Source organism: Gymnogyps californianus, chromosome 21 (assembly GCF_018139145.2).
Source record: "Gymnogyps californianus isolate 813 chromosome 21, ASM1813914v2, whole genome shotgun sequence".
In the NCBI taxonomy this organism is placed as follows: domain Eukaryota; kingdom Metazoa; phylum Chordata; class Aves; order Accipitriformes; family Cathartidae; genus Gymnogyps; species Gymnogyps californianus.
The window spans coordinates 6,748,141-6,773,408 of NC_059491.1; the positions used below are offsets into that span (position 1 = coordinate 6,748,141).

General features: G+C 37.0%; 1 protein-coding gene across 3 annotated transcripts in view; it reads left to right on the forward strand.

The window, feature by feature from the left end:
- The first annotated feature begins 8,663 nt into the window (after positions 1 to 8,663).
- PRDM2 (PR/SET domain 2) overlaps positions 8,664 to 25,268 on the forward strand; it is a 63,108-nt gene continuing 46,503 nt past the window's right edge. For 2 of the 3 annotated variants that reach the window (XM_050909271.1, XM_050909272.1), the window contains exons 1-4: positions 8,664 to 8,731; positions 17,506 to 17,623; positions 18,898 to 19,001; positions 22,573 to 22,725. In XM_050909271.1, the coding sequence (XP_050765228.1) occupies positions 8,723 to 8,731; positions 17,506 to 17,623; positions 18,898 to 19,001; positions 22,573 to 22,725 (384 nt within the window). In that variant the 5' untranslated portion in view covers positions 8,664 to 8,722. Of the gene's footprint in view, positions 8,732 to 17,505; positions 17,624 to 18,897; positions 19,002 to 22,549; positions 22,726 to 25,268 lie in introns of those variants that run through there. The other variant, XM_050909273.1, reaches the window with a different exon arrangement.

The following is a 25,268-nucleotide window of genomic DNA, read 5'->3' on the forward strand; positions in this document are numbered from 1 at the left end:
AAATAGTCCTAGCCCAGGAGGATTATATCTCTTTGACAGTATTATGAATACAAAACTCAAGTGAGAGAAAAATTATTTTGCTTTTGAAATTAAAGAAAGGGAGACACAGTTACACCCTGCAATACAAATACAAACATCTCCCAGGAGGTGCCTACGGGCTGCTTTTCCTCTCAGGTACTTGCTCAGAAATTACAGTGAAAAAAAGGGGATTTACACGGGGCAGCACAATAGATGTGCAGCAAAAATGGGTCTCACCCTGTCAGAGAAGAAACCGCCCGCGCCTCCTCAGGGGGTGAGGATCTTTCCATACATCACCTCCAGTTACTCAAATAATTTCCCCTCAGCCGCTTTTTTTTTTTCCTTTTCAGTCAGAAGCGAGAAAACCACCTCCCTGCGGAGCTGCATTACTACAAAAAGAAGAAAAACGGACCAAAAAAAAAAAAAAAGAAATAGGGAAAGAGAACCTGCTCTTCTCCACAGCTCATTGTCTGGGATGAGGGTGGTGGCTGGAGGCCGCGGTGCGGAGGCCGACTCCAGCAGGTGGGATGAGCTGAGGCGGTCTCGGGGAAATGCTGGGGGGGGGGGAAACACTGGGGGTAAAACGGGTGTGGGGAGGTGGGGGGCGGCCGCGGGGCGGCCCCGCTCCGGAGGGGGTCCCGCGGCGGGGGGACCTGCCCGCTGGCCTCCCCCCAACGTCACTTCCGAGGCTGGAGACAAAATGGCGCCCGGATGGTGCCGGAGCTGAGGCCGCTCCGCGCCGCTCCGAGCCGGGCCGCAGGCGGCGGCAGCGGCGCAGGTGAGAGGGAGGCGGCGGGGCCCGTCGTGCTGCCCGCGGGCGCCGCCGCGCCGGAGGGCGGGACGGGGCGTGGGGGCGGTGGGCAGAGCCAGCGGCGCAGCGCCGGGGGCGCGGCTGGGAGGGGGCCCGGCGCCGGAGGAGGGGACCGCGGCGGCGGCGGCCCGGCCCGCGGAGGAGCCTCCTTCGGGGGGGTGGAGCCGCCCTGGGGGGGGCCCGGAGGATGGTGGCAGCCGTGGCCGCAGGGTGGGCGTGCGGGCAGCGGCTGCAGGTGCGAGGAGCGAATGTGGAACTTGTGCCCTGCGGGAGAGCCTTAGGGAGAGAGGGGGTCCAGGCAGTGAAAGGAAGGGCGAGGGAGGAGGATGGCGGCAGAGGCCGTTTGGCACAAGGTACCTCATCCCCTGGCCTGCTTTTTCAGGTTTTTTTTTTTTTTTTCCTTGAAAATGCTGCCTCGGAGGTGTCAGCTGGCGAAGCAGAGCTCTATAACTGCTGCCAGTGTGACGTTGCGAGACAACTGTTGTCTTCCAAATAGTTTGTAATACACAGTCTTCAAAAGTTTTTGGCAATTCACACGCCTTAAAGCTCGCTGCAGATCAAGTGTCTGCCAAGCTGGCTGAGCAGGGGCTTGGAGAAATTAATTTCAGAATTGGTTTCCTCACTGGAAATGTCCTTCCTAGGACATGTCACATAAGTCAGAGATTTCTCCATGATGGTGCAGTGGTACTGTGGGGAGGAATGTTTGGAGCGAGAGAGAAAATTCGCATGTGAGGCATTTAGGACAGATCAAGAGTAGTATCTTCAAGTACATTTTGTATTTGAAGCCAGAGCAGCATGCGGAGCCTTGCTGATAACTATCTCATGAGCAGGTAGCGGAAGTCTTCAGTAAAGCTTCTAGTGGTTTCAAATTCATATGAAGCTGCAAAGTTTCCATTTTGAAATAATAAAGAAAACTTTAAATTGTTTTCAACTGTTGAAGAAGGAAGGGAAGGTGATGTGGTTGCACCTGCTGTCTAATCATTCAGTGGCAAGAGAAATATTTTTCATATTTTACATTTGAGTAATCAACAGTGGACAGCTCTTGAAAACAACAGGACTGCTTGCATTTCTGATGCGACTCCAGTTTGCTGTTCCCAGTCTATGCTCTTGACTTTGGGCATGTTGTTTGGATGCAAAGTCTTTTTCAGTTTATTTACACATACTGAGTAGATCAGGAGAACTGGAGTTGTACAGCAGTGTGGTATGTAATTGTTATGTTGTTATCTCTTGACACTTGCCACATTTTAATAAAAATGATGTGCATGTTAAGAATGCAGGTATGCTTTCAGGTATAGATGTGAATTCAGGTATAGACAGAGAGACCTCCAGCTCTTCCAACTGTTGAAATGCGTGATGGTGAATCAGTGACAGCATTGGCACTCTTCAGATAGAGAACTGCATCATTGATAGATGAGGAGAGTGACTTTTAAGAAACAAAAGAACTATTGGATTTCTAGAGACAGCAACGAGAACCATGTCAGTACCTGTTGGTTTTCAAGCATATAGCTCCCAGGATTTGCTAGGGACACTTTGCTAGAAGTGTCTCAACAGCCTGTGTGCCCATGGCATAGATCATAAAAATGAGGCCATGTTTCACTTATAGTGAAACCCTAGTTATGTTAAATAGAAGGCAAATCATCACTTTGGATAAAATATCTTGGGTAGAAATGCCATGATGAGTATGGTGTTTGGAGATTCCTGAATTGATGCCTGTTTAGTTGTAAGTATGGGGATCTGAAGAACAGCCTTCTTCCAGAGTAGCATGGAGGATGCGGGAAGGATGTTGAAGTACTTATGTACATTTGTATAACCCATACTTATTTTTCTACATGAATATTTGCTTGAAAATGGAAGGGAAGTAAAGCAGAAAGTCAAAGCAAACTACTATTTTTCTGTAAAAACTAAAATGGCTCTTGAAGTCCATCCTCTAGTGCAGTGATGTCCCCATTTCACTGTTTTACATAAGAGCCTTGATCTTTAGTGGTAAACAAGTAATAGTATATAAAAAGGACATATGAATAATGTTGCTTACTAGGTGGCTGTCTGTTGAAAACAGAAGTTCAGAGAGATTTAGAGATGACCAGTGTGGTAATGTATTTCTGTATCAGTGGTATCCAGTTGGTAGTTTATTTGCAGTGTGCCTGCAAGACCTTCGAATGAGGATCTCAAACCGGGGGGGGAATTAGTCTATGGCTTATAGCAGTAGCACAGTACCTTGGTCATCATGAGTCATTTGCTTACTGGTGGAGATTGGAGACTGCTACTTGTATGTTTTTTATCAGGGATTTATAAACAGCTGGAGTTCATAAACTCATGTGTGTTGAATATCTGCATTGGCATACCTTTTTAAAGTATTGCTATATATTTGCTGTTGGACTTGTTAGCATGTGAAAGGGCAGATATGATCCTGATACTTAATGACTCCCACCCAGTGAAGTAATTTCTTTTAGCAATGTGTTTTTTCTCTGATTGTATTCTTAGCTGAAAAATGTTTCCTCTCTGCCTCTGTATAAAACATGCCTGTAGACAAAAGTGGGAGGCTGAGTCTTGTATTGTAAAAAGAAATGACTGAAACGGGCTTCTTCACGTAGTAGTAAATGAGCAATGTACTTGTCTGAGAAAATTTTCATTTGAATTTACTGTCTTTGCAAGAGCAGTTAAAAGTGTACTTATGTCTGAAGATTGGAATGGTATTTCTGTATATTTGCAGTTGTTAGAGACGTTATTTTCTGTTGACTTCTCTTGACTAGTTGCTGTTTAATTAATAAACTCAGGTTTTATTTTTTTTCTCAGTGATTTCTTGGCTTATTTTCTTGGTTATCTGAATAAACCTTTCTAAGGTATAACAGTTTATTTGGTTACATGGCAGTAAGCAAAGCCTTTTTTCTTAATGGGCAATAGGTAATAGATTTTAGTCTTCAGAAAATCATTGTTTGCCCTTTTTTTTCTCTGTTCTTATTCTGGCAGTCTTGAATAACTGAAAATGTCTTTGCAATTAAGTGCCCATAGATAGTGCTTCTTGTTTCTATCAAATACATATTTTAATCTTTCAGAGTTAACATGAACTTAAATATTTTTTTTGCAAGCTTTCATCTTATACATTGAAAATCTGTGGATTAGAGTGTTTCAGTGTTCAATTCAAAAAATGTACATGTCCTAATGTTAAAAAAAAAAAAAAAAATCATGTGCTGCAGCTAAAAACTAAAACAAAGAAAAAGAGCCCTGCAGTATCCCAGCCTGAACCCCTGGTCATTAGGAAAGCAGACTGTTGAGACTTTCAAGTTTTGTTCCTGGTTCTGTAATGAACATGTTTTTACCAGAGCAGTGACGTAATGCATGTCCCTTTTTCAGCTTCCAAAATAGGATTGATACTCTTATGTCTGGTTTTTCCTTTCTCTGAATTGGAAGCAACATTCTCTTTCAAAGTGCTTTTTGATTCTGGGATTTTTAAAAAAACCCCCATGTACAGAAATGATAAATATGGCTTATAAAATCAGAAGATAGACTATTTAGTAAAACCTAAGAATGCTTACTTAGAAGTACCATCTGATTTAGTTTGAAAAAGATGATCTGTAATGTTGGTTTTGTATAAAATGACTTGCTCTTGTTTGCAAACTTTATTCCCAGCAAGTTATTTTTTTTGTAAGGGAATATTTAAAATCCTTAAGCGTAGAATTCAGAAATAAGGTCAAAATATTTTTTGTTTCAAGTGTTTTGTTTGAGTGACCACAGTGTTTCCTTAAGTACAATGCCTTGTATATTCTTATCTAAATATAATTTGTTGCCTAACAATGAGCCTTTCTAAATACACTTTTCTGAAACTCTGAGATTATATGATGCAGTAGATCTTCTTTCTCTTGTGTTTGTTTCCCAGATGCTTTAATGTCTTGAGAAAGTACATAGTATTTTTGTACTCATGAGATACAGTAGTAGGTGGTGGTTTGAAATAAATATGACTTGGCAATGTTTTCTGGAAATTAATTTAAAAAATTCAGGTTACTGTACTGGTAAGCATGCTTCATTTTTGGCATAGAACCTTTACCTTTTCTTAGGGACTTCAGTGAATCTTCAAAGTTGACTGTGGTAGATGTTATTAACAGTATTCAGGTCTTTGACTGATAGATGCAGGTATATGTTGCTGTTGAGTTTGGAGGAAAGGCTGAATCAAAATAGTTGTTACCTCTATTTGTTGGAGCTGCTGACATGACTTTTTCAAAGTACTAACATGGTTGTAGACTATTGCTGACTTTAAAACTGATTTAATGTGGTCATCATCACTTCTTTGAACTTAATAGATCACAATTCCCCTGATAACAAATCAGAGCAGTATCATTTTCTTTGGGGCTTTCCTGGAAAATCTTTCATTGGACTTGACTGTTTGTGTAGCTAAAAAGTCGTTAGCATATGAAGTGAAAGCTTGTTTCTGCTTGCAGTGGCAAGAGTAAATACGTTGTTGGTAGTCATTGATCATACGGGGAACTAATATTTGTGCAGCAGTTGTAGAATTTGTTTCATATTTTCTTGTTTTTGTTGAACTTTGTGTACTAGAAGTTAAAACCCAAATTTAGTGTTACAGATACTTTCTCTTCTGTTCTTATGTCATGTTTCACTTTAGGTAGAAGGAAAACTAGTGACTGTACATAAGTCTGTATGTAGTCTTTTTTTTTTTTCCAGTGCAATTAATCTTGCTTTCCACATAGTTGAGTTCATTGTTAACAAAATAGGTAACATGGAGGAAGGAAAAAGTGGCGAAATATTTTCAGGCATTTTCTCAGTTAGAGAGCTCATACATGTAACTTGTCAGAACTGCAGGTATGAAATTTTAAGATGAAGTGTGTGTTTTAAATTAATAGCTTTATAAATACTTGTTGAAGCTTTTGGTTTACTGTAGCTTAATTTCTCATCTAATTGTATTTCATGGTCAACTGGTTCCTCTGGTAACTTGTAGCTGAAATGGTATAGAGTAGCTCAGTCTGTTAGGAATCTACCTAAACTGTGTTATGTGGATGTTTAAATACATCAGTATGTGAAGATTTGTCGTCTTCTCCTGAGAAATACCATTGAGACGTTTGGATATAACCAGTTCTATAAAAGCTGAATAAAGCATTTATAAAATCTGTAAAAATACCAGGCTTATTTTTTGTTTTGAAAACTCTTTGAAAACAATATCAATTTTAAGCAAAATAATGTTGAATTAGTATATGAAATACAAGAAAAGTGTATTCTTACTGCTCAAATGAAACAAAGTAAAAAAAAAAAGCTTTTGTTTTTCAAATTTTTGACTAATTTATTTAACAACTCGGGTAAGAAGGCTCAGCTTAGAGGAAATTTTCAGCTTGACAAGAATTTCCTTTAGCATTGAGCCCTTCAACCCATCACTTAATTGGTATTTACTTGTCTCTCAAATTCTTTATGTTTAGCGGCTCAGTAGTGATGGTGTTGAATGTTTGCTTCTGTAAGACAGTGCTTTAAATCCTTATTGTCTTTACATATCTAGAGTTCTGGGTTAAATGCCTTCCTCTTTTATTCAGTGTTGAAAGTGACGTATATACTTCATATGACTGTCACTCACCACAGTGTAACATATGTGCACTTCTTACAGTAGATTTTCTAAATCACTTTCCAGAACCATGATAGAAAACGGTTATGTGAACAGTTAAGCCCTTGTCATTGAGGGACTGATAATCTTTAGTGAGAGGGAGGAGAAAAGGTAGAAATAGGCAGCTGGAGACAATAACCACTTAAACTCGTATGCTACAGCCAGAGTAGCTCACCAGGCTGTGCTCTAAAATCATGTCAATAAAAGGTTCTTGCTTTTGTTGTCTTTTCGTGAGTAATCGTTTTTTGTTTTGTAGCCAAGTGTAGAAAAACAAGACATTTGTTACTAAAAGTAAGTTGTTTTTCACACTAGGAAATGTTTTGATGCCTCTCTTGCTATCCAGAATATTTCATTTATAAATTGACATTGTGTGGGTATTGTCCCAATGAACAATGAATAGGAGCACTGGATTTTTCTCTGTTATTCAGGCTTCATCTCAAGTACAGAAGTTTATACTGAGTCCAGTTTTTGCTTTTTCTTTAATCAGCATTTCCATGTGCTAAGGTGACTTTCAGCAGGTGACAGGCAGTCTATGGATCAAATTTCAGAAACCATTTGCCTAAAGCATTTGTGTAAAAATGTCTGAAATAGAAATCATATTTGTCAGGAGGGAAAACGAGTTAAGATATCAAGGCTGAGGGAAGTAAAGGGTATGTGGAAGATGTGTGAGAAACAACGGTGTGCTAATGCATGAGAAACTTAGAGCTGAAGGGACGTTATTGTCATGGCAAGATTTAACAATCTCAGGAGTGACCGTAACTAGTAATGAAACCTGTGGAGCATTCCCTACTTGTTCGGTAGTTTCTTGGTGTTGGCTATGTTCTTCGTCAGTGTTAGAGAAAATTTTAGAAAATCAAATGCTTGGGATCTATCATTTGTAGGAATTGATTTGTAATTGACAGATATACTGAAATAAGTTAGAAGGTTGTAATAGTACATTCCAAAAGGAATGCTTTTCTTCCGATTTTTAAAAGCTGTTCAGATGGAGCTCCTTATCCCGTAACTGGTCTTATGCTGGCAAACTGTAAATCCCACAGAACCAGTTGCAAAACTGGAACCGAAATACAGATGTTTCAGCTCTTTGTCTAAATGCTCATGTAGTATGGAAATATCAGGACAAAAGGAGTTATTCCTGGAAGAGCTGTATACAACAGAAATACCCTTTTCAAGGAAGTTTTTCCTTTTCTTATGAATCTCTTCAGCAATGCAACATTTGTATGACGCTTGGCAGTATTTTCACTGTTATGCAGCATTAAGAATTCTTACCAAGAATTCTGTGCAAAGATGTGAAGGAATATATGAAATTTGTTTGGAGTGTATTTTGCTTGAATGTATTTTAAATTAAATGTTGGTATTTATACAAAGTACTTAGTAAAAAATCAGTTAATCATTATTATAATAAGAAAACTAAAGACAGGGAAGAAATAGCAGTACTTGAGTAAAGTGCTTTAAGGGATTAGGTACCAGTTAACCTCCAAAAAAGGGTGTTGTTCATTTATTGAAAATTCTGTATGACACCAGGAAGGATAGTGTTTCCGGCGTAACTTGCAATAATGCTTTTTTGTATGTATTAAAAAAAAAAAAGAAAGGAAGTGAATTGATGTAGTAGAGTCTTAGATACAGCATCGTTCTGATTAGTTTTGTCTTAAGTCATGAGTTTGCACATTTGATGTCTACTTGAACTAGTAATTTTTGTTGGAAACCTTTTGAAATCTCAAGCTTCTGTTAAACAAGAATGCCAAATGCATTAGTGTAATAAAATACCTTAATAAAAGGCTCCATTTTAACGAAGAATTTCCTGTTTCTAATGTGGGAGAGTGGAGACTCAAATGCATGCATTTTGTTATTTGAAAACCACTTAAGGTCTTTCATAATGCTTTGATATTAAATTCTAAAGAGATCTGACTCCTAAAGTTCTTAAAAGTACTCAATCTTGAACAAGCTAACTTGTTTTTAAAAACAAATGAAACAATCCTGCTTGAGCACATTTCTGTTGCATCATCATTTAAAACTGGGAGAAAGATTAATGATAGATAGCCATCTTGAGATTATTCATATATGTTTGAGCTATAATAACACAACTATAGCTTGGAGCAGATTTTTATATAAAGCAATATGCTCCTTTGTGACAAATGCTTTAGGAAGAGAAGCTACATGTCTGTGTGTACTTTCAATTCAATGTAAATTGGTAGGTAGGTACGTGTTACAATTGTCTGTTTTTCTTTTTAGGGCTCATGTAATCAAAGGAGTTTCTTTGTTGTGTGTATCTTTTCAGAACACAACAGGAATTCAAAATGAATCAGGTGAGTGTAAATGTAAGACTTTATCAAAATACTTAGATGTTAAAACAGTTAATTATTAGTAAGAAAAGTAAATAATCCACTGAAAAATAAATGTCCTTTAAAATCTTCAGTGTCATTACATTTCATAATCCTCCTTTCCACAATGTGTATCCTTGTGAGATTTATTTTATTTCATGGATTTAAATTCTGTGTGTGAATTCCCTTTAGCAGCATGTAAGTTATTGCTGCTGGCACCTCTTATAAGAACACCTCTCCAGAAAAATCTATTTCATCCCGAGGCTTTTGGTAATAATTCAGCTCCTTATAAAAGTGGCTTGAAAACTGAAGGTTTCCATTTTTTTTAACCTTTTTTAACCACTTTACCATTTCAAATGTGCAGTGAACAATTTGTCACAGAAATTGATTGATCAGGAAGTTTCACACTTTTCTGGAACCCTAAGCATTTCCCCTAGAATCAAGTGAAAAGACTGGGAAAGCACGTTTCGTTTGTGGTGCAGTACTCTACTATATAGATGCAAGAAGATCCTGACTGGAGGGTGTTGTTTTAATCAGTGCCAAGTGTACATGATTTTATTTTGCATTTGTCTATCCAAATAGGGATTACACATCTGTCTATCACGCACAATTGTATTACTTAAAGATACTTCTAGAAAAAGTACACGATGCCTTAAATTTTTCTCATAAGTACTTCTCTCTTTGGATGATCTTACGAAGTTCCTTTGGCATGGGAATGTGAGCATAGGATATTACACTGAAGGAATGCTGGTTTTAATTTGCTAAAAAAGTTGGCTTTGACCAGAAGCTTCCTTAGCCAGAAACAACCACAGTACACAGTCATGTAAAATGCTTTGTATACTTTTTTTATTGATGCCTGTATCTAATGCGTGCTTTTATTGCCCTTTATGCCTTTATTTGATCAGCAGCAGCATTGAATACAGTTAGCACTTTGCTGAAGTATGTTCTCACTGAAGTTATAGAAGTATATACATAATACAAGTAATTACAGTGTGAAATGGATTGGTGGGATGTTTCTGGTTGCTTTTTTCCTCTGATTTAAAGTAAACAATCTTCAATATGTATGTGCGTATTTAAACAGTAAAAGGCAAAATATAATCTCTATCAGAGCCTTGAAATAGGTATTGTAAAAATACATATTTGTATTATGTGTATACACAAATATAAATTGTCACATATATAATACAAATAACATTGGCATTAGCACACTTCTAAGCATCAGTAGTCTAGTTTGGGGTAGCTAGGTTAACTATTGCTTCACCATTTCTTTCTATTGAGATTTGAAATTTTTTCACCTGCAAGGTTTGTTTTGAGTGCACTCAGTGGCCTGAAGCGAACAGCCTATTGCTCTGTCTGCTGGAGTAATAATCCAGCTTTATTAGTTGTTCTGATAAGCTTTGGATTCTGCTAAAATTCTGAAAGCTGTAGATCCTAATCTTTAATTGTTACCATTGGCTGTTTCCTTCCCATTTGTGTGTCTGTGTCCCCTTGTGTCCTGTCTGTCGTTGTGTCACCCCACCCCCGAGCTGTTTCTAGAATTAAGTAAGATTTCTGTGCTGTATCAAAACAAAGTCTTCATCTTTCTTATTGGGACTGCTGATATTGTTTATGCAGTGCTGTGATGTATGTCATCTTACAGTTAAATAATGAGATGACCCTGCTTCTGGGAATATTTACAAGAGCTTAGAGTCCTTCTTGGTGTTTCTGGCTTTCACATTTAGTTTCCTAAGTGTACAGAGCTCATATGGCTTTTTATTGTTCAATTACCATTCATATTAAGTGTGTATTTAGCATCAACCCTGTGGTGTTTTTTCTTGCAGTGCCCTTGTCATTTCATTCACTGTTGACAAGTTGTAGTGCCAGGTCTGTATAAGAAATGTTTTTGCCTGATGCCAAACATCTTTCAAGTGTTCTGTTCTCATATTTCTTTCATTCTGCTTATCTCTGCTTTTGGTGTGACTTTAGCGACCCTGAAACTAATTGGGCTATTGTTAATTTGGTTTATATGAAAAGACGGCTAGTTTTGTTGTTTATCCCATAGAAATCTTGAAGTAGTGAAGGAAAACCTTCTCATAAATACTTTGATATGGCCTCCTTGTATTGAGGAGAAGAAGGATTAAAAAAACAGCCGTTGTTGGAAATAATATTTTTGGGTTTCTTGGAAGATTGCTGTCTCAGGATAGACCGTATGCATTCTCTATCTGTTTTAAAAAGAGATCTTCCTTTAATAGGTAAACTACTTCTTCAGAATATGCTGAATAATTTATTAAAAAAAAAAAACCAAGCAGACATGGGGTTTTGATTGGTAGCATTTACTGCATCTCAGACTGCATTAAGATAGGGTAGGAAGAAGGTTGCGTGCTACCTGGAAGACTGCAGGGGCAGTTATTTAAAAAATGGTGAAAGCATACATTGACAAATTACGCCTGCACTTGTACTAAAACTCCTTCCTCTCATTCCCTCTGAAATTTTCAATTATTATTTCAAATATTTCTGATATACCTTAAATTTTCAAGCACACACAGTGAAATTGTTGCAATGAGGGGTAGCCAGATAAGGTTCTTGGGCAAGCAGAGATCTGTCTGCTTCTGACTTACCTTTCTTGTGCTAGCTGGTTGTTTGCGTCAGCAATCTTGCTTAGTCACTTCATCTCCTTTTCACAGCTACCTCTTCTAACTTCTCTGCCGTGTCCCCCTCTCTTCAATGGCATCCTTTCATTTGTCTTTTCATTTATCTTAATCCTATTTCCACCAAAACATGACACTAACTGAATGTTTGTCATTCATCACATTATTCAGGATGATTTTTTTCCTTTTCACTCTAATCTCTTCTAATCATCTGTAAGCATCTTGTTGCAGGTACTGTTTCTACTCTGCTTAAATACTGCTCGTAACATTATAGTCTAATTTGTGGTTGGTCCATAGGTACAACTATATTGAAAATGGTGTGAAAAATTGCTTAATGTGTTGAAAGGTACTGTTAAAGTGATTGGACTCTGAATTCGATGCAAACAGGAACATTATTTTTAGTTAAGGCACCCCTTCAGCCCTCAGATGATTGTTTTGCATTGTTCTTAAGTCACTTCACCCCTGCTAATTTGAATGCTAGCAATGTAGTATTTCTGATGAACTTCAGAGTAAGAAGCTTAAAAGTGAAATAAGCTTCAGGTGCTTTTGTATTCAAAATTGCAGTCTTGGAGTGAGTGAAAAATACCGTATTAGGACTTCAGGTAAATGCAAAGGTTGGCTTAGGACATGCACCAGTACCCTATCCTTATCAAGAGGTGAGTTTTTTAACTAGAAAAATCAATTTAAATGTGATTGTTAAGTGTTGGTGGAAAAGCGATTGAAATATAGTATTTCTTCATTTGGTAGACAGACATTCCTTGGGGACAAGTTGTGATCTGGAAAATGTTTTAAGTAGCTACATTTAAATTGCAAATAAAATGAGATTGCACTGATTTGACTGAACTAAATTGTTGTTTATTTTACTGTATAGTATTTGGTTGCTTATTACCATTCGTTTGAGGTGTGAAATGTATTGTTATGTACTAGGCCATATCCAATTTTCTGGTACTTGTGAAATCCATTAATATGACAGGTGTTGAATGATGAGTGCCATGTTCTCTGAATGTAGCTGCTAATCTTTGATTTATGTAGGTAGAAGCAAAATAAAGTTCTGATTGTATATTACTCCATGCAAATAAACTTCTTAAATGATAGAACAGTTTTGGGATATTTATGGCTAAAAGGAGGTGTGACTGTTAACGAATATGTCAGACACATCAGAGGATATGACACAGTGCTGTGCACTTCTGTCTAAATCAGATGAGTCTGATTTTTAAAGTTTTGGTAGGTTAAAATTTATTTGCAGGCTTGAGATTTTTAACTGCTCATCTAGCCATGGTTGTGAAAAAAAACCCACAAAACCAAACCAAAAAGCCCCAAACAAACCAAACCCCAGAATGAAACCCAACCAAAAAACCACCTTGCGTTTTTTAGTGTGAAACTTGAAGTGCATTGTTCTGATAGCTGTCTTGTTCATTCTCTGTAGTCCCCCCATCTATGGCTGTATATAATTTGTTAGAAACCACTGTGAAAAATAGGCTTGGTTCTCCCCTAATGAAATCATGGGGTAATGTACTGGAAAGATATTTAGGTTTCTTTGTTTGATATGCTGAGAAGAGCGTGTTTCTTTTTCATCTGATGAGACGTGGCTTCTTGTGTATCTGTTCAAGGCTAACAGATGTCTGAAAATCAGACTACTTTCATTGCTGTTTTTCCTTTTGGATTGTTGGAAGAGCAAAATAAAACTCTGCTCTGCTTTGAATAGACTTCAGCTATTATAACTAAATAATAAGGATTCCCCCCCACCCCTTGGTCTCTTCACTCTCTTCGATGGGAAGGGATTTCTGGCATTCTATTCCTTCCATGGTTTCCAATTTGGGGGTCTTTCTGCCCTACAAATAGCTCTCTAGGATGTGTCTGTGCAGCTGTTAGGGCTTACCAAGGCAGCAGTAGAATAACCCTGCTATGACTCCTGTTTTATCATTTTTCTCGTTGTTGCTGTTGAAGCTGACAGAAGACATGTTCTTGTAACTTAACTCGGCAAGTCACATTCATAAATATAGAGAATAATTGCCATACGCAGCACTCTCACAAAGAGTGGGTGCTAAGTAGAAAAGGTTGAGAAGCTTTATCTGTTTTGCTTTAGAGATAAAAACCTTAAATTTGATAGCATATAGAGATACATTTTAAAATATATTTCTACTAAACTTTCAGCATAATGTATTTCATAACTGCTCTATGGAAAATGCTCTGAGTATTACTCAGTATATGAAAACTGCTGTCATATCTCTGCTTTATGGTTATATGTAAAACCAAGAATCCTTTCCAGAAAGTCGGAATTTACTTGGACAACGGTAGTGTTGCCCAAGTTGTTATTTCTCAGTTTTAACACCTCCTAAAGCTTGTTCAGAGCCTACGTATAACATCTTTCACATTAGAGTAGTTACTGCTATCACCACCAGTATTTGTTTCTGACCAGAATGATCAAAGTTCGATGTCAGAGGGCGGGTACTTTTTTTAGGGCTGTTGCACGTCATTCAACATATGCCCAGTTCTCACCAAGCACAATTCTTTCATAATGTGGGCAGATTTCATGGGAAACTGTGCGTGCTTGTAACTTTGAAATTGTGGTCATTTTTATCAGGAATAGTGTTTTGTTGATTATAATTAGGTAATAAAGAGCTAGTTGTTTATTGACAAGTGTGAGTAGTGTTTACTGTTGTTACACAAATAATAGCATGAATAATACTATAAGCAGCCTATTGAACCTTGTAGGCTCTTTAAAATGGAACTATTCACTTACTAGACATTCATAAATTATTTATTAGCTTTCTATTGCCTTTCAAACTTTAATATAAAAATACCTTAAAACCTTTTGTGTTAATTATAACCTGCTGGCTAAGGATTCTGAGCTGTTGATTTATTTAGGAATTATGTTTAACACTTAGGATACTGAAATAATAACTTTTATGACATTATTTAAAACCCTTTATTCTCTCTAAAAGCTGCTTTTAGCTTATTCTATTTGTTGCAGACCAGTAAACTTGACATGCAGATACTTTAACATCAGACTTCGGAGTGAAATGGCATGTTTGTAGGTTGTAAATAGAGCAGTAGAAAGACAACAGTAGGCCCAGTAGTAGCTCTGTGAAGTACATTAAAATACAAGCTTCATCATGTCAGCTACTCTACCATAAGGGTATTATGCACATTACTAGTCTCCAGTATGTCTGTCCACCTAACATTCAGTACTGGGTAGTACAGGATATATCCATGTTTATGGCAGAGTAGATGGTGTATCCCAAGTGCATGTTCTAATATATACATTGGAGTAGTTAGTTTACTGCAACATCCTCAATTCAATAGGTAAATAACTTTTCATTTTTGTGAACTGTATGTGTTTCTCAGAACTTTGAGTATAGTTTTCTCCTGAAGTTTCTGTTTAGTCTTTCTCACAAGTGATACGTTTTCATGTAAGGCAATACCAGAAACTATTTTAGATTGTTTTTTGGGGACTGATTAGATTGAGTATGCCTCGAAGTCGTCATTTGAAAAGGGGAAATAAAGAATTGCTAATATATGTGAAATTATCCTCAGTGTGGTGGGTAGCTGATGTTCTGGCTTTGCGCTGTATTTCCAAAGTCATCACTTGTGTGTTTCTAGGCAAGTTATTCCTGTTACCGAAGCTTTACATTATGCTTTCCTTTATGTATAGAGGCATACACAGTTGTTTCATTTGGAACTTTTGTGTGTGTGTTTAGGAAATGATTGACAAAATTAAAATGGAAGGCTGCATGAGCAGGTCTGGACCCTCAGACCATAAGTGCTCTGGAGCTGGAATTGCCCTTTGTTTCAAAACTTTGAGTTGTCCTTATACTCGAAGCTGAAATAACAGTTAGCTTTCATTATGAACACAAATAGTACGAAACTAGGGTATACTCAGGAAAATTGCAGTATATCTCAGTTTTCACTTAAAAGAATTGAAGGATTCTTTAAAAAATACATAGAAAGTGGCAAATGCTTAGAATTGTGTGTTGAGTAAAAATAGAGATTTTTAGAACTTAAGAACTTCTAGCATTTAATTTCCTACTTCTCTATTAATAGACATGCCTTTAATAGTTAAGTATTTTTTTTTCTTGCTATTGGTCACCATTACTTTTTATGGACAGATATTTATGTTAAGTCAAACAGAAAATGAAATGGATGGTTGATAAAACATAAATGTTTTTCCAGTCATCCTTTTCATTAATGCTGTCAATTATAATAAAGATAAGCTACATGCCACACCTCTGAAGCGGATCCAATCAAGCCTACCTGATTTTACTAACCTTTACTGAAATTTACTTGCTGAGGGTCATAATGGAGAAACTGCTTTGCTGGCTCAAGCAGGTTTATTTGATCCACATTTGTTCTACATTTTGAAACAGAATTTGCAGAAGATGAGTGTCTGGAGTTAAGATAATGGAACGCAGTTGCTGATGCTTTAGTGCAGAATCAGCTTGCATTATACTTCTGTTTTAGGGACTTTTACCATTTAAGTCTTTGTAGGAAACGCAGGATTTTAAAAAGCTGTCAATAGGGTGATTATGAAATAAAATGAAAAAAAACTCCTATTCTTCCTGTGTTCTGGCTGTTTTGCTGCATACTGTTTTAATCAAATAAGTGTATTTTAGCATGGCAGTTCACTTGCCTCTTGTTACTTAAATTGCCAGTAACATGTTTCAACAGCATAATTTGGGCAAATGATGTATGTGTCCTGAAACACTTCTGACAACTTCTCTCGTCTTCTGACTGTTTGGTATTCAAAAAGTATGCAGCTAACAAAGATTTCTACTAAAAGCATTGTGTGTTGCTCTTAAATATACTAGTCTTTCAGAAGCAGTCAGAAGCATTTTCTAGCAGAAGAGATTGTATGTAAGATCTAGTGTACAGCTGAAACTTGAAATGATGAAAACTTTTTGTGGCTTATTTTCAGAAAAGATTAGGTCTGAATGTTAGATTAGGTGTGTTGTAGCTGTCTGTAATTTAAAGGGAAAGTTAATCTACCTCGTTTACTTTTTAAATTGAGCTAGACTTTCCAGACAGGTTATGTAAGAACTACTATGTTTTCCTGCTACATACTTTTTTGAAAAATTTGAGGAGTTGTCGAATTTAAAAATAGAATTAAACATATTCTTTACAAATATGTTGTATAATCATAGTAATTCTGATGCTTCACTAGAATGTTTAAGGAACTGGAGATTTTTATAGCGATAACTCATAGGTACTAAAACTCTAGGGCTGTTTCTATGAACGCTTATGTGATACTGTTTTAAAGAAGTCTCAGCATAATACACTAGGCAGGTAGATCAACTTTACAATGTATTTTAACTGAAATTTGGAAGAACTTTAATCAGAAATGGCACAAAGGAATGTTGTCTCAACATAATGTAGCATGTAACAGTGCTATTACTGACCTAATTACTTGTTAAATGTAGTTTCTCATGGCATAACTGATCAGTAAAAATAATGCAACTGAAAACTGTTCCATGGATGAGTTTTAGATTACCATATTAATGAGCGGTTTCAAAGACTTAGCACTAAGCCTGAACTCATATGAAACTATATTCTGAAAAATACAGATATTTTCCAAGGTATAGAACCACAGTACTTTTCTGTTCATTCATCTTTAGGTATAATATAGGAGTGCTGTCAGGTAAGTCGTATTCAGACAGGAAAAATAAAAATACCTTTATCTCTATTCTCCAGGTAACTCAAGGGAGAATTTTGAATTTGTTTTTAAGGAGAGGCCAAGGAAAATGAATAAAATGGCAAATGGCCTAAGAGATACGTGAAAACCCTTTCAGATTTACTCACTGTATGCTGCTTGTAATCAAAACACATCCATTAACTAAAGCGAAAGAATCTTTACAGCAACCTCAGTTATCAGTGTTTTACATATATCTCTAATGTGGTCTTAGAACTCTGCATTAAAGCATAAACAAGTGTAATGAAAATAATAGTGAAAACTTGAATGTTCTGATAAAAAGATATTTTGCATTAGCATGTTGATGGAAAGGACCCTAGTTAAATGGCAATTTGGAAATTTTACTTCAAGTCAAGAGTTTTTGTAGCTCGTATGGGTTGATCGTCTGTTGTGCTATTATTTTTATCTGTTAATGGTCGTGGCCCTTCTGGCTTTTTGACTTGTAGAACACAACTGAATCTACTGTCGCTGTGGAGACCTTAGATGATGTACCTGAGCATGTGCTTAGGGGGCTTCCTGAGGATGTGAGGCTCTTCCCATCTGCTGTTGACAAGACACGGCTTGGTGAGTGCTACAACTGTGAAAAGAGAATGAAGATTTTTACACTAGCTCACATAAATTGCAGTTGCTGTGAAAGTTTGGTGCCCTCCTGTGCTGGGTAGAGACGATGTCTGGTGCATTTATCTGAAATAATTTCTGTTGGAAAGAGTGGACAGCTTCTAAGTTTCTCCAACATCCCAAGATGATGTTCCTAGAACATCAGAATTGGGGTCAAAGGTGGACCAAGATGCAGATAGATTAGGTTATGAAAGTACTGATATGTTGTTTCACTGGTGTGTTTTCACTTATATCACTTTCGCTTTTAGCAGCTTTGTGTTTTGCAACTATCTCACTGTTGTCTCTCTTTAGAATGCTGCATCTCACTGTCCAATCAATATAAAAAGTTTATAAGAACAGATTTAGTGCAGACTTGAAAGCTGCTTTATAGAGTTGTTTCTGTAATATGTCCAAAATGCTTGGCGTCTTTTTTAACAGAGTTTAACGTGGGAGAACTTTGATGGAAGTCAGAATTGCAGACTGGATACTTGATGTTGAAAGCTGGTAGTTTGAGGAATAAGCCTGACAATAGATGCATTACTGTTAGTAACAGGTTATAAGCTCCTTGGAACAAGGTTAATCTATTCTAGTACGAACCTGATCTAGCATGGTCTGAATGAGAATGTTATGTTTAATTAGCAATTACTTGTCAATCTGTTCTTAGTTTTCGTGCTGTAAAATGTGAAATGCAGCTGTCCGTTTTCAGTTCGGTTAAATCTTGTCAATAAATTTGTGGGCAGATGCACATATTTTAACCAGTCCTAAATGTTTTTTCCTTCAAAATGTACTGTTAATTAGTTTCACAACTTTCGTGAGGGCTTCATTTGCCTGGCATTGTTTCAGAGAAAGCAAATAGGATTTTTGTTTTAATAACATGTTTACTCAGCAAAACAGCTGAAATCTGGGACTTTACAATGTAAAACCTGTAATGCTTTTATGGTATTTTGAATATTACCTGAAGTACAAGAAAAATCAAGGTCGTTTTTTGTCTTCAGAGCTACAGTAGCCTGTGAGCAAAGAATGAAACCAGGTAAATGCTTAAACCTGTCATATTTTTGGGGAGAGGATTGTTTGAATTCATTTTAGTAAACTTCCATTTCCTTATTGTGATCTTAATACTGTAGAATGCTCCCCAGTCTGAGACAGACGCATATAATGATCTTAAGAAATATGAATTGTGAGTAGAGGATTTGCTTGAGATAAGTTAGATTAGTTTTAACTACTGATATGTGTCTCTTCAGGTGTCTGGGCAACAAAATCAATTTTAAAAGGCAAGAAGTTTGGACCCTTTGTTGGTGACAAGAAAAAAAGATCTCAAGTTAAGAGCAATGTATACATGTGGGAGGTAAGAAACAGCTTGTAAATGGAGAAAGATATGTCACTAGGTCAATATTTTGTATTTAGCCTTTAATTTTTCCAGAGATTTTAGCAATAGACATGATGTGAAATAATTGCCATCGATCTGTGTCTACCATTACAAACAGTTATTTATAGACACTTGAATTGAGCAACCATTCTGCATTACAAAGCTTTAAACTATTGGCATTGTTTGAAATTGCTGTATTAATTTTCTTATATACTGTCTCTGGATCACACCTCCCCTTAAGAGTCTATTGCCGATAAAGCTTTGCTTTGTTGGCTTGAACCCTGAGTGATATCCCTTCTGCAACTGAGTACTGTCAACTGCTTATGAAATTAGGGAAATTATGAGGATATGGAATCTCTTAAGGAAGCTACAGCACTCCTCCTCATTTAGCTCTTTGAAAACCAGCTTTGTTATGGGAATTGGTTTTGCTTTTGGAGTTTTTATGAAAGTTCTCAACTGCTGCAGTATTTCTTGTGCTGCCTGTGTTTGGGCTTGCCTTAAAGTAAATACTGTCTGGACAGCTGAATAGCTCTTTAAGCTCCACTGATAGTCATAAGACCTTGGATATTATGTAGATTTCAAAATGTAGGTGTCTTCATCTGGAGTAGAATCCTATCTGCAGTGTCTTTAAGGCAGTTCATAACTACTTCCAAAGACTTCTTCAGTCTTTCTGAAGACACATACAGCAAATGGCTTTAGCAAAGTGAATGGTCAAGGAGGGGAGGGATGGAGGAACTGTGGCATAGCATGTTCTGGAACAGAACTTGCTAGTTTACAGATTTTTAGGCTAAAGGTATTGATAGTAGTGATCCTTCTGGCCCCTGGCCTGCAAAAATTGAACTGCATAAAACACTGGATACACAGACAAAACTTAATGTTAAGCCCTATCAGAGGAATTGATCTAGAACAATTTCCCATAAATGCAAATTCATGTTCAGAAAGTAATAAAGTGTTCAAGTATAGTGTTTGTTGCATTGAGCTAATGTTATCACAAACTCTGCTGTATAAGGTATCTCCAGTTTTGATCTGGTACAAGAACGCTTGGTGAGATTGAATCAGTCAAGTAAATTATCGACCTTGCAATTGTTTTTCTCAGTGCTGGATTTTGAATGTTCTCAGTGGATATGTCTTAATATTTTTTAAATTTGTGTTGAGAAATGATAGTTGCAAACAAGCCGTTACAAAGTTTCATAGTTTGCAATGCAGGTGATAATGGGAACCCTTGCTGGATTTCAAAGTAATTGTGTGTTGCTTTAATACTGATTTTGGAATTAGAAAAAAGCAGCTAAAAGGAGACCACAACAGTTGGCCTCATATGCTGATACCAGAAACCACTCCAGAATCTTAATTGTTAGAAAATATGGTTTGTAAAAGGGTGGTGATGTGTGGGAGTAGTTAGGTATATGGACCTCCAGCTGGGAGAACAACCTTTTCCACAAGAATCCCATTTGTTTCTTTAGTGAAGTTAATCTGAAGAAAAAGTAAGGCTTCTAAATGCTGGCATCCTCGGTCAATTTTAATAATTTTGAATTGTCATGCTAGAGGATCATCCTGGAAAAAGATGAGTTTTGTGTGTCAGTGTATGCGTGCCATGTCTGAGGAGAGAAATAGAGACTTGAACATATTTTCATTTTCTGTTGGAGAAAAGCCACAGATAGGAAAATGACAGCAAGTGACTGAAAACTGAGGGAAATGCCGTCTGCCGATTCAGAATGACTGGCACAACTGTGCTGAATGATCTTCATGGTTTACAGGAGTCACTTAAAGTTGCAATGTTATATAGAGGAGTTGGAGCTATTTTCTTTCTCACAGTGCACAATGCCTTTAAAGAATACTCTGTAAATTAGAAGTTTTAACTGAAAAGTAATAAAGTATTTTGTTTTGTGCAAAAACCATAAAGTAATATAAAAACGTAATAATGTAATATAAAAAAAAGTAATAAAGTATTATGTTTTGCCATATATTTCATACCTGCTAACTCTTCCACAGCCTTGTTCGGCTCTTTTCTTCCATTTTAACCAAAAGGATTGCTTTTACAGTCTTGGTCTGTGAAGCTGTTTATGCTTTCATATTACAAGGGCTGGGTGTGCTGATGAACATTCTTTCAAAAGTCAGCTGATGAGATCCGTGCTGCAATAGTTTAAGGGAGATGTTTTCTGTTTGCTTGGAAAGAAACTAAGATGATTTTGGTATATTTATTGAAACTTTATTGGTAAAATTCTATTTTACTAAACCAACAGTATATCAACACAAAAGAAATCAAATTTATTAAATGTTTCTTGTTTTAAGCTGTTGTAGAAGTGGACTTGAAATTGAAAATGTAAAACACTTTGAAAAGACTTAGAATTACTTGTAAAGTAAGTATCAGAAACAATAAAAAGCTACGATGTTGTGTAACAGAATGGGAAAGTTACAGTGAAATTGGAATTTTAATTTATTCCTTATCTGCAGTGGTGCTAAGTGAATGTTGCAGGAGGTAATGAGCTAGGGAGGCTGGGTTTTGAAAAGAGCTCTTCCGGGCTGAGGTTGATATTTATAGACTTGACCAAAAGGAGAAAAGCAAATAAGATGTAAGATATAATCAAATTGCACGTGTTTTTCCTTTTTTGTTTTTTCTAAAAATCTGTGAGCTGCCAAATACTTCTGAGACATTGTGTACCTGTTAGTATGCCTGTGTTCTGAGACAAAGTAGTGGAAGAATGATAGTTCCAGTTGCTGAACAGTGGTGTGTTCCTCGGTTTGGAAAAAAAAATGTATAGCATCCACTGATAGCTCTTCTTATAGGCATCTAACTTGGATTATAATAAGAAGAGTGGGAGATGCATAACATGTCTTGAAAGAGAAGCAGAGTTGCCTGTCATCAGAAAGTACTGAAGATGTCAGTAACCTTGCTTTATTGCAAGCTGTCTTGAAATGTAAAACAGGAGTAGGTGTTAAAAATTTTTCTCCAAGAATGGAAGCCAAAGAATTTACACAGCATCTTGGAACACGCAGAAGTTTAATGACATGGTCAATTTTTTAAGGCGATCACAAGATTTCTGAAAGGTTAAGATTTTCTTTAATACCCTGAAAAAGGATTAAATATAAATTATGCTTTCCCTTATCTTTCCAAATAAAGCAAATGCTTCAAAGTTCTATATAGTTACTTTTCCCAATTCATCAGATAGTAAAAATAAAGCTCTGTTGCCTTTATATCTTAAAATCATTTTACTAAATGCAAAATCTAGAGAATCATTTCAGGCTTGCCAACCTGAAAAGGAAGCATAAAATTTTTTAAGTATTTTGGCTTTTGAGCCCAAAACCTTCAGAGAAGGGCTTGCAGGCCAAAAGTTATTTTTTTCCAGTTGTACCAGTTCCACTAAAAAGATTGCAGAAGACCAGTGACGCTCCCCCCAGTGCAATCTCTACCTCTGCTCATATCCTTTGTGTTATCTCTGTCCTTAGATGATAACTACTACTTTGTAGAGCTTTAAAATGTGTAGTGTTTTAGTGCATGTACACTTCAGTGTTAACAGTTGTCCATTTGTGTAATGCCATTTTTGTCTCATAGGTGTATTACCCAAACTTGGGATGGATGTGTGTTGATGCAACTGATCCAGAGAAAGGGAACTGGCTACGGTATATAAACTGGGCACGTTCAGGAAAGGAGCAAAATCTGTTTCCTCTGGAGATCAACAGGACCATATACTACAAAAGTTTAAAGGTATCAGTGTTTGAAGAATCAGTTACTGCTCTGTTACCTTTTATTATTAATACTTTTTGTTCCCCTTTATTCAAATCCTATTTTTTTACTATTTGTATTAAACAGATTTTGAAATATTTTATGAAATGTAATTAAAATATTGCAAATGCTACATTTCATTGGTCTAAATTCTTCTGTGCCAATACAGTTGACATTAAGATCTACTGTTAAAATATAGGATATGTAGGAACAGTAAGTCTGTCTTGTTGGTTAATGATTTGGTGTAGCACCAAATTCGATACAAACTAGAATGAAAAACTACAGCAGATTACATAAAATAGATGTTTTTTTCTATTTCTGTAGATAGTGAGACACTTTTTACTGAGGATTTTTGGCAGAAATCAGTTATTTTTATGGTTTTTGCATCGTATGACAAAGATTGGTTGTCAAGACACCTTTATAGGTAGCTGCATGAAACAAATTTTCCTGGTTTTATACCATTCCAGTTTTATTCAGGGAGTGGGGGGCAGGAAAACGAGTGTAATTCCTGGGGCATTGTATCTCCCAAACCAAGAAAAAAAAATCGTTTAACTATAAGTAGTGGTAGAGTATGTTAGTGTTAGAATATTGTGGCTATAAAGTATTATTTGAATCTGTCTGATCAAGAACCTACTAGCAGTGAGTATATATAGCTTGACTTTGTTTTTATTTAAAATGCTTTTGTGGTTTTTGGGTATATGCAGCCTTGCTGTTACGCTATTGCTGTTTCTTACATTTCCTTGTAAGGCCAACAACATCTGTAAGTAACTGATCTTCACTTAATAAAAGAATGAGTTGATACCATGCAGTTTTGAAGTTTATAGGGCAGTATAGCAATATGTAAAACTGTTATATTTTAGGTCACTCAAACTAGATTGAAAAAAACCCAAACTTGTAAACATTTTGAGATAGTATTCAAGTAGAGGTTTGCTATTGCCAGCCAGACTTTTTAACTTCTCTTCAGTATTTATTCACTGAGGGCAGGCTCCCAATGTGAATCTGTAGCCAGTTTAGTTTTCTCTAGACACCTTATCTTGGGTTGCCTCTGCCTTTGCCCATAGTCACACTAGTTCATTAATGTAAGTGTGCTTTTGGAGTCACTCTGACATTTTAAATTTCTCTCTCATTGAATCTTTTCTGCAAAGGTTTTAGTCCTGAGAAAGACAGGCATTCACATATTTCAAATTTGTTTTCTGATGGATAATATTGCACTTTGGAAATAATTGTACCGCTAAAAGAGGCTGAGCACTGCTGACGGAATAACAAATACCTTGCCTTAGCATCTGAAATATCCTTTTGTTCCTTTGACTGTCTTCTCTTGCGACCTGATGAATTTTATCCTAGTAGGTCTTGCCAACAAGATCATGTTGCCAAGCAGCTCCTTCTGAAGACTGTTAGAGCAGCCTATAAGGATCGGTTTTGTTGGTTTCAAAATCTGTCTGGGATTTGTTGCAGTGTGAGATTCTGAGTTTAGGATGCGAAGGGGTTCTTCAAAGAGCTGTCTTCAGCAGGCTTTATTTGCCCCTGCAGCAACTTAGGTATGTGTGTGCTGTGCCTTTCCCTCTGTGCTGTGGGATTGTATATTAGCTTCAGTTCAGTGTTGGCAATGCCAGTCCCAGTTAAGCTTCTGGAAATTCACGTTGGTGTCTGCACTGTATGCTAGTTGGAGGGAGTGTTATCAGCAATGGCACTACCCCCAGGCTGCCTCTGCGCAAAGGCTTGCTGCTCTGCCTCTTAGAGGCCAGCGTAGAAGCACCAGCTCTGAGTAGTTTTGGACTTGGGTGTCGCACAAAGCGGGGCGCTGGGGCCTGAGTTGGTATAGAACCACTGAGTTGTTTCTGCCCTGTAGACTTAGTTCCAGGAACGCAGTGCAGACGTGCTTGAACTAGTTCTGCACGAGCCAGGTTGGGCTGGCTTGTATTAGTAATCCCAGCTTCATGCTGCTCGAAAGTAACCAAACTGTTTCCAGGACCAAGTTAGTCCAAGAAGCATTGCAACCGTGGTTCAGCGGTGCGCTCCGGCTGTGCCTTGATTGTCACTACATCTATGACACAGGTAACTTGACAGGTAATTTAAGAGGTGGCTGTAGAAATGTCTGACTTGCTTCACTATGCAAAACTAGGTTATAATGTAAAGTTTAACTTTGGTCCATATTGGGGAAAAAAGCTCACAAATCTGAATAATGAATGTTTGTTAAAAGCGCATACTGATATTCCAATTATTTTTTGAACCATCTATTTCAATACATTTTATTCTCTTCTCCCACCTTTTAGAGAAGTGATATGTAGGGAAAATTCTGATCTTGCTAATCTGTGATGATTTTTGAAGTGAAAGCTTGACATGAAATTGGACAGTTTTCGCTACCATTAAACATTCAGCACTCAGTCAGCATACTGATAAATCAGGTCAAGATTTAGAAAGTCACATTTTGTTTTTTAATTGCACAAGTGGACTCTTCGTGTAGTTTAACAGGAGTATTTTAAATCCAATATTCTGTTTAATTTCTTGTCCATTCCGAGAATATG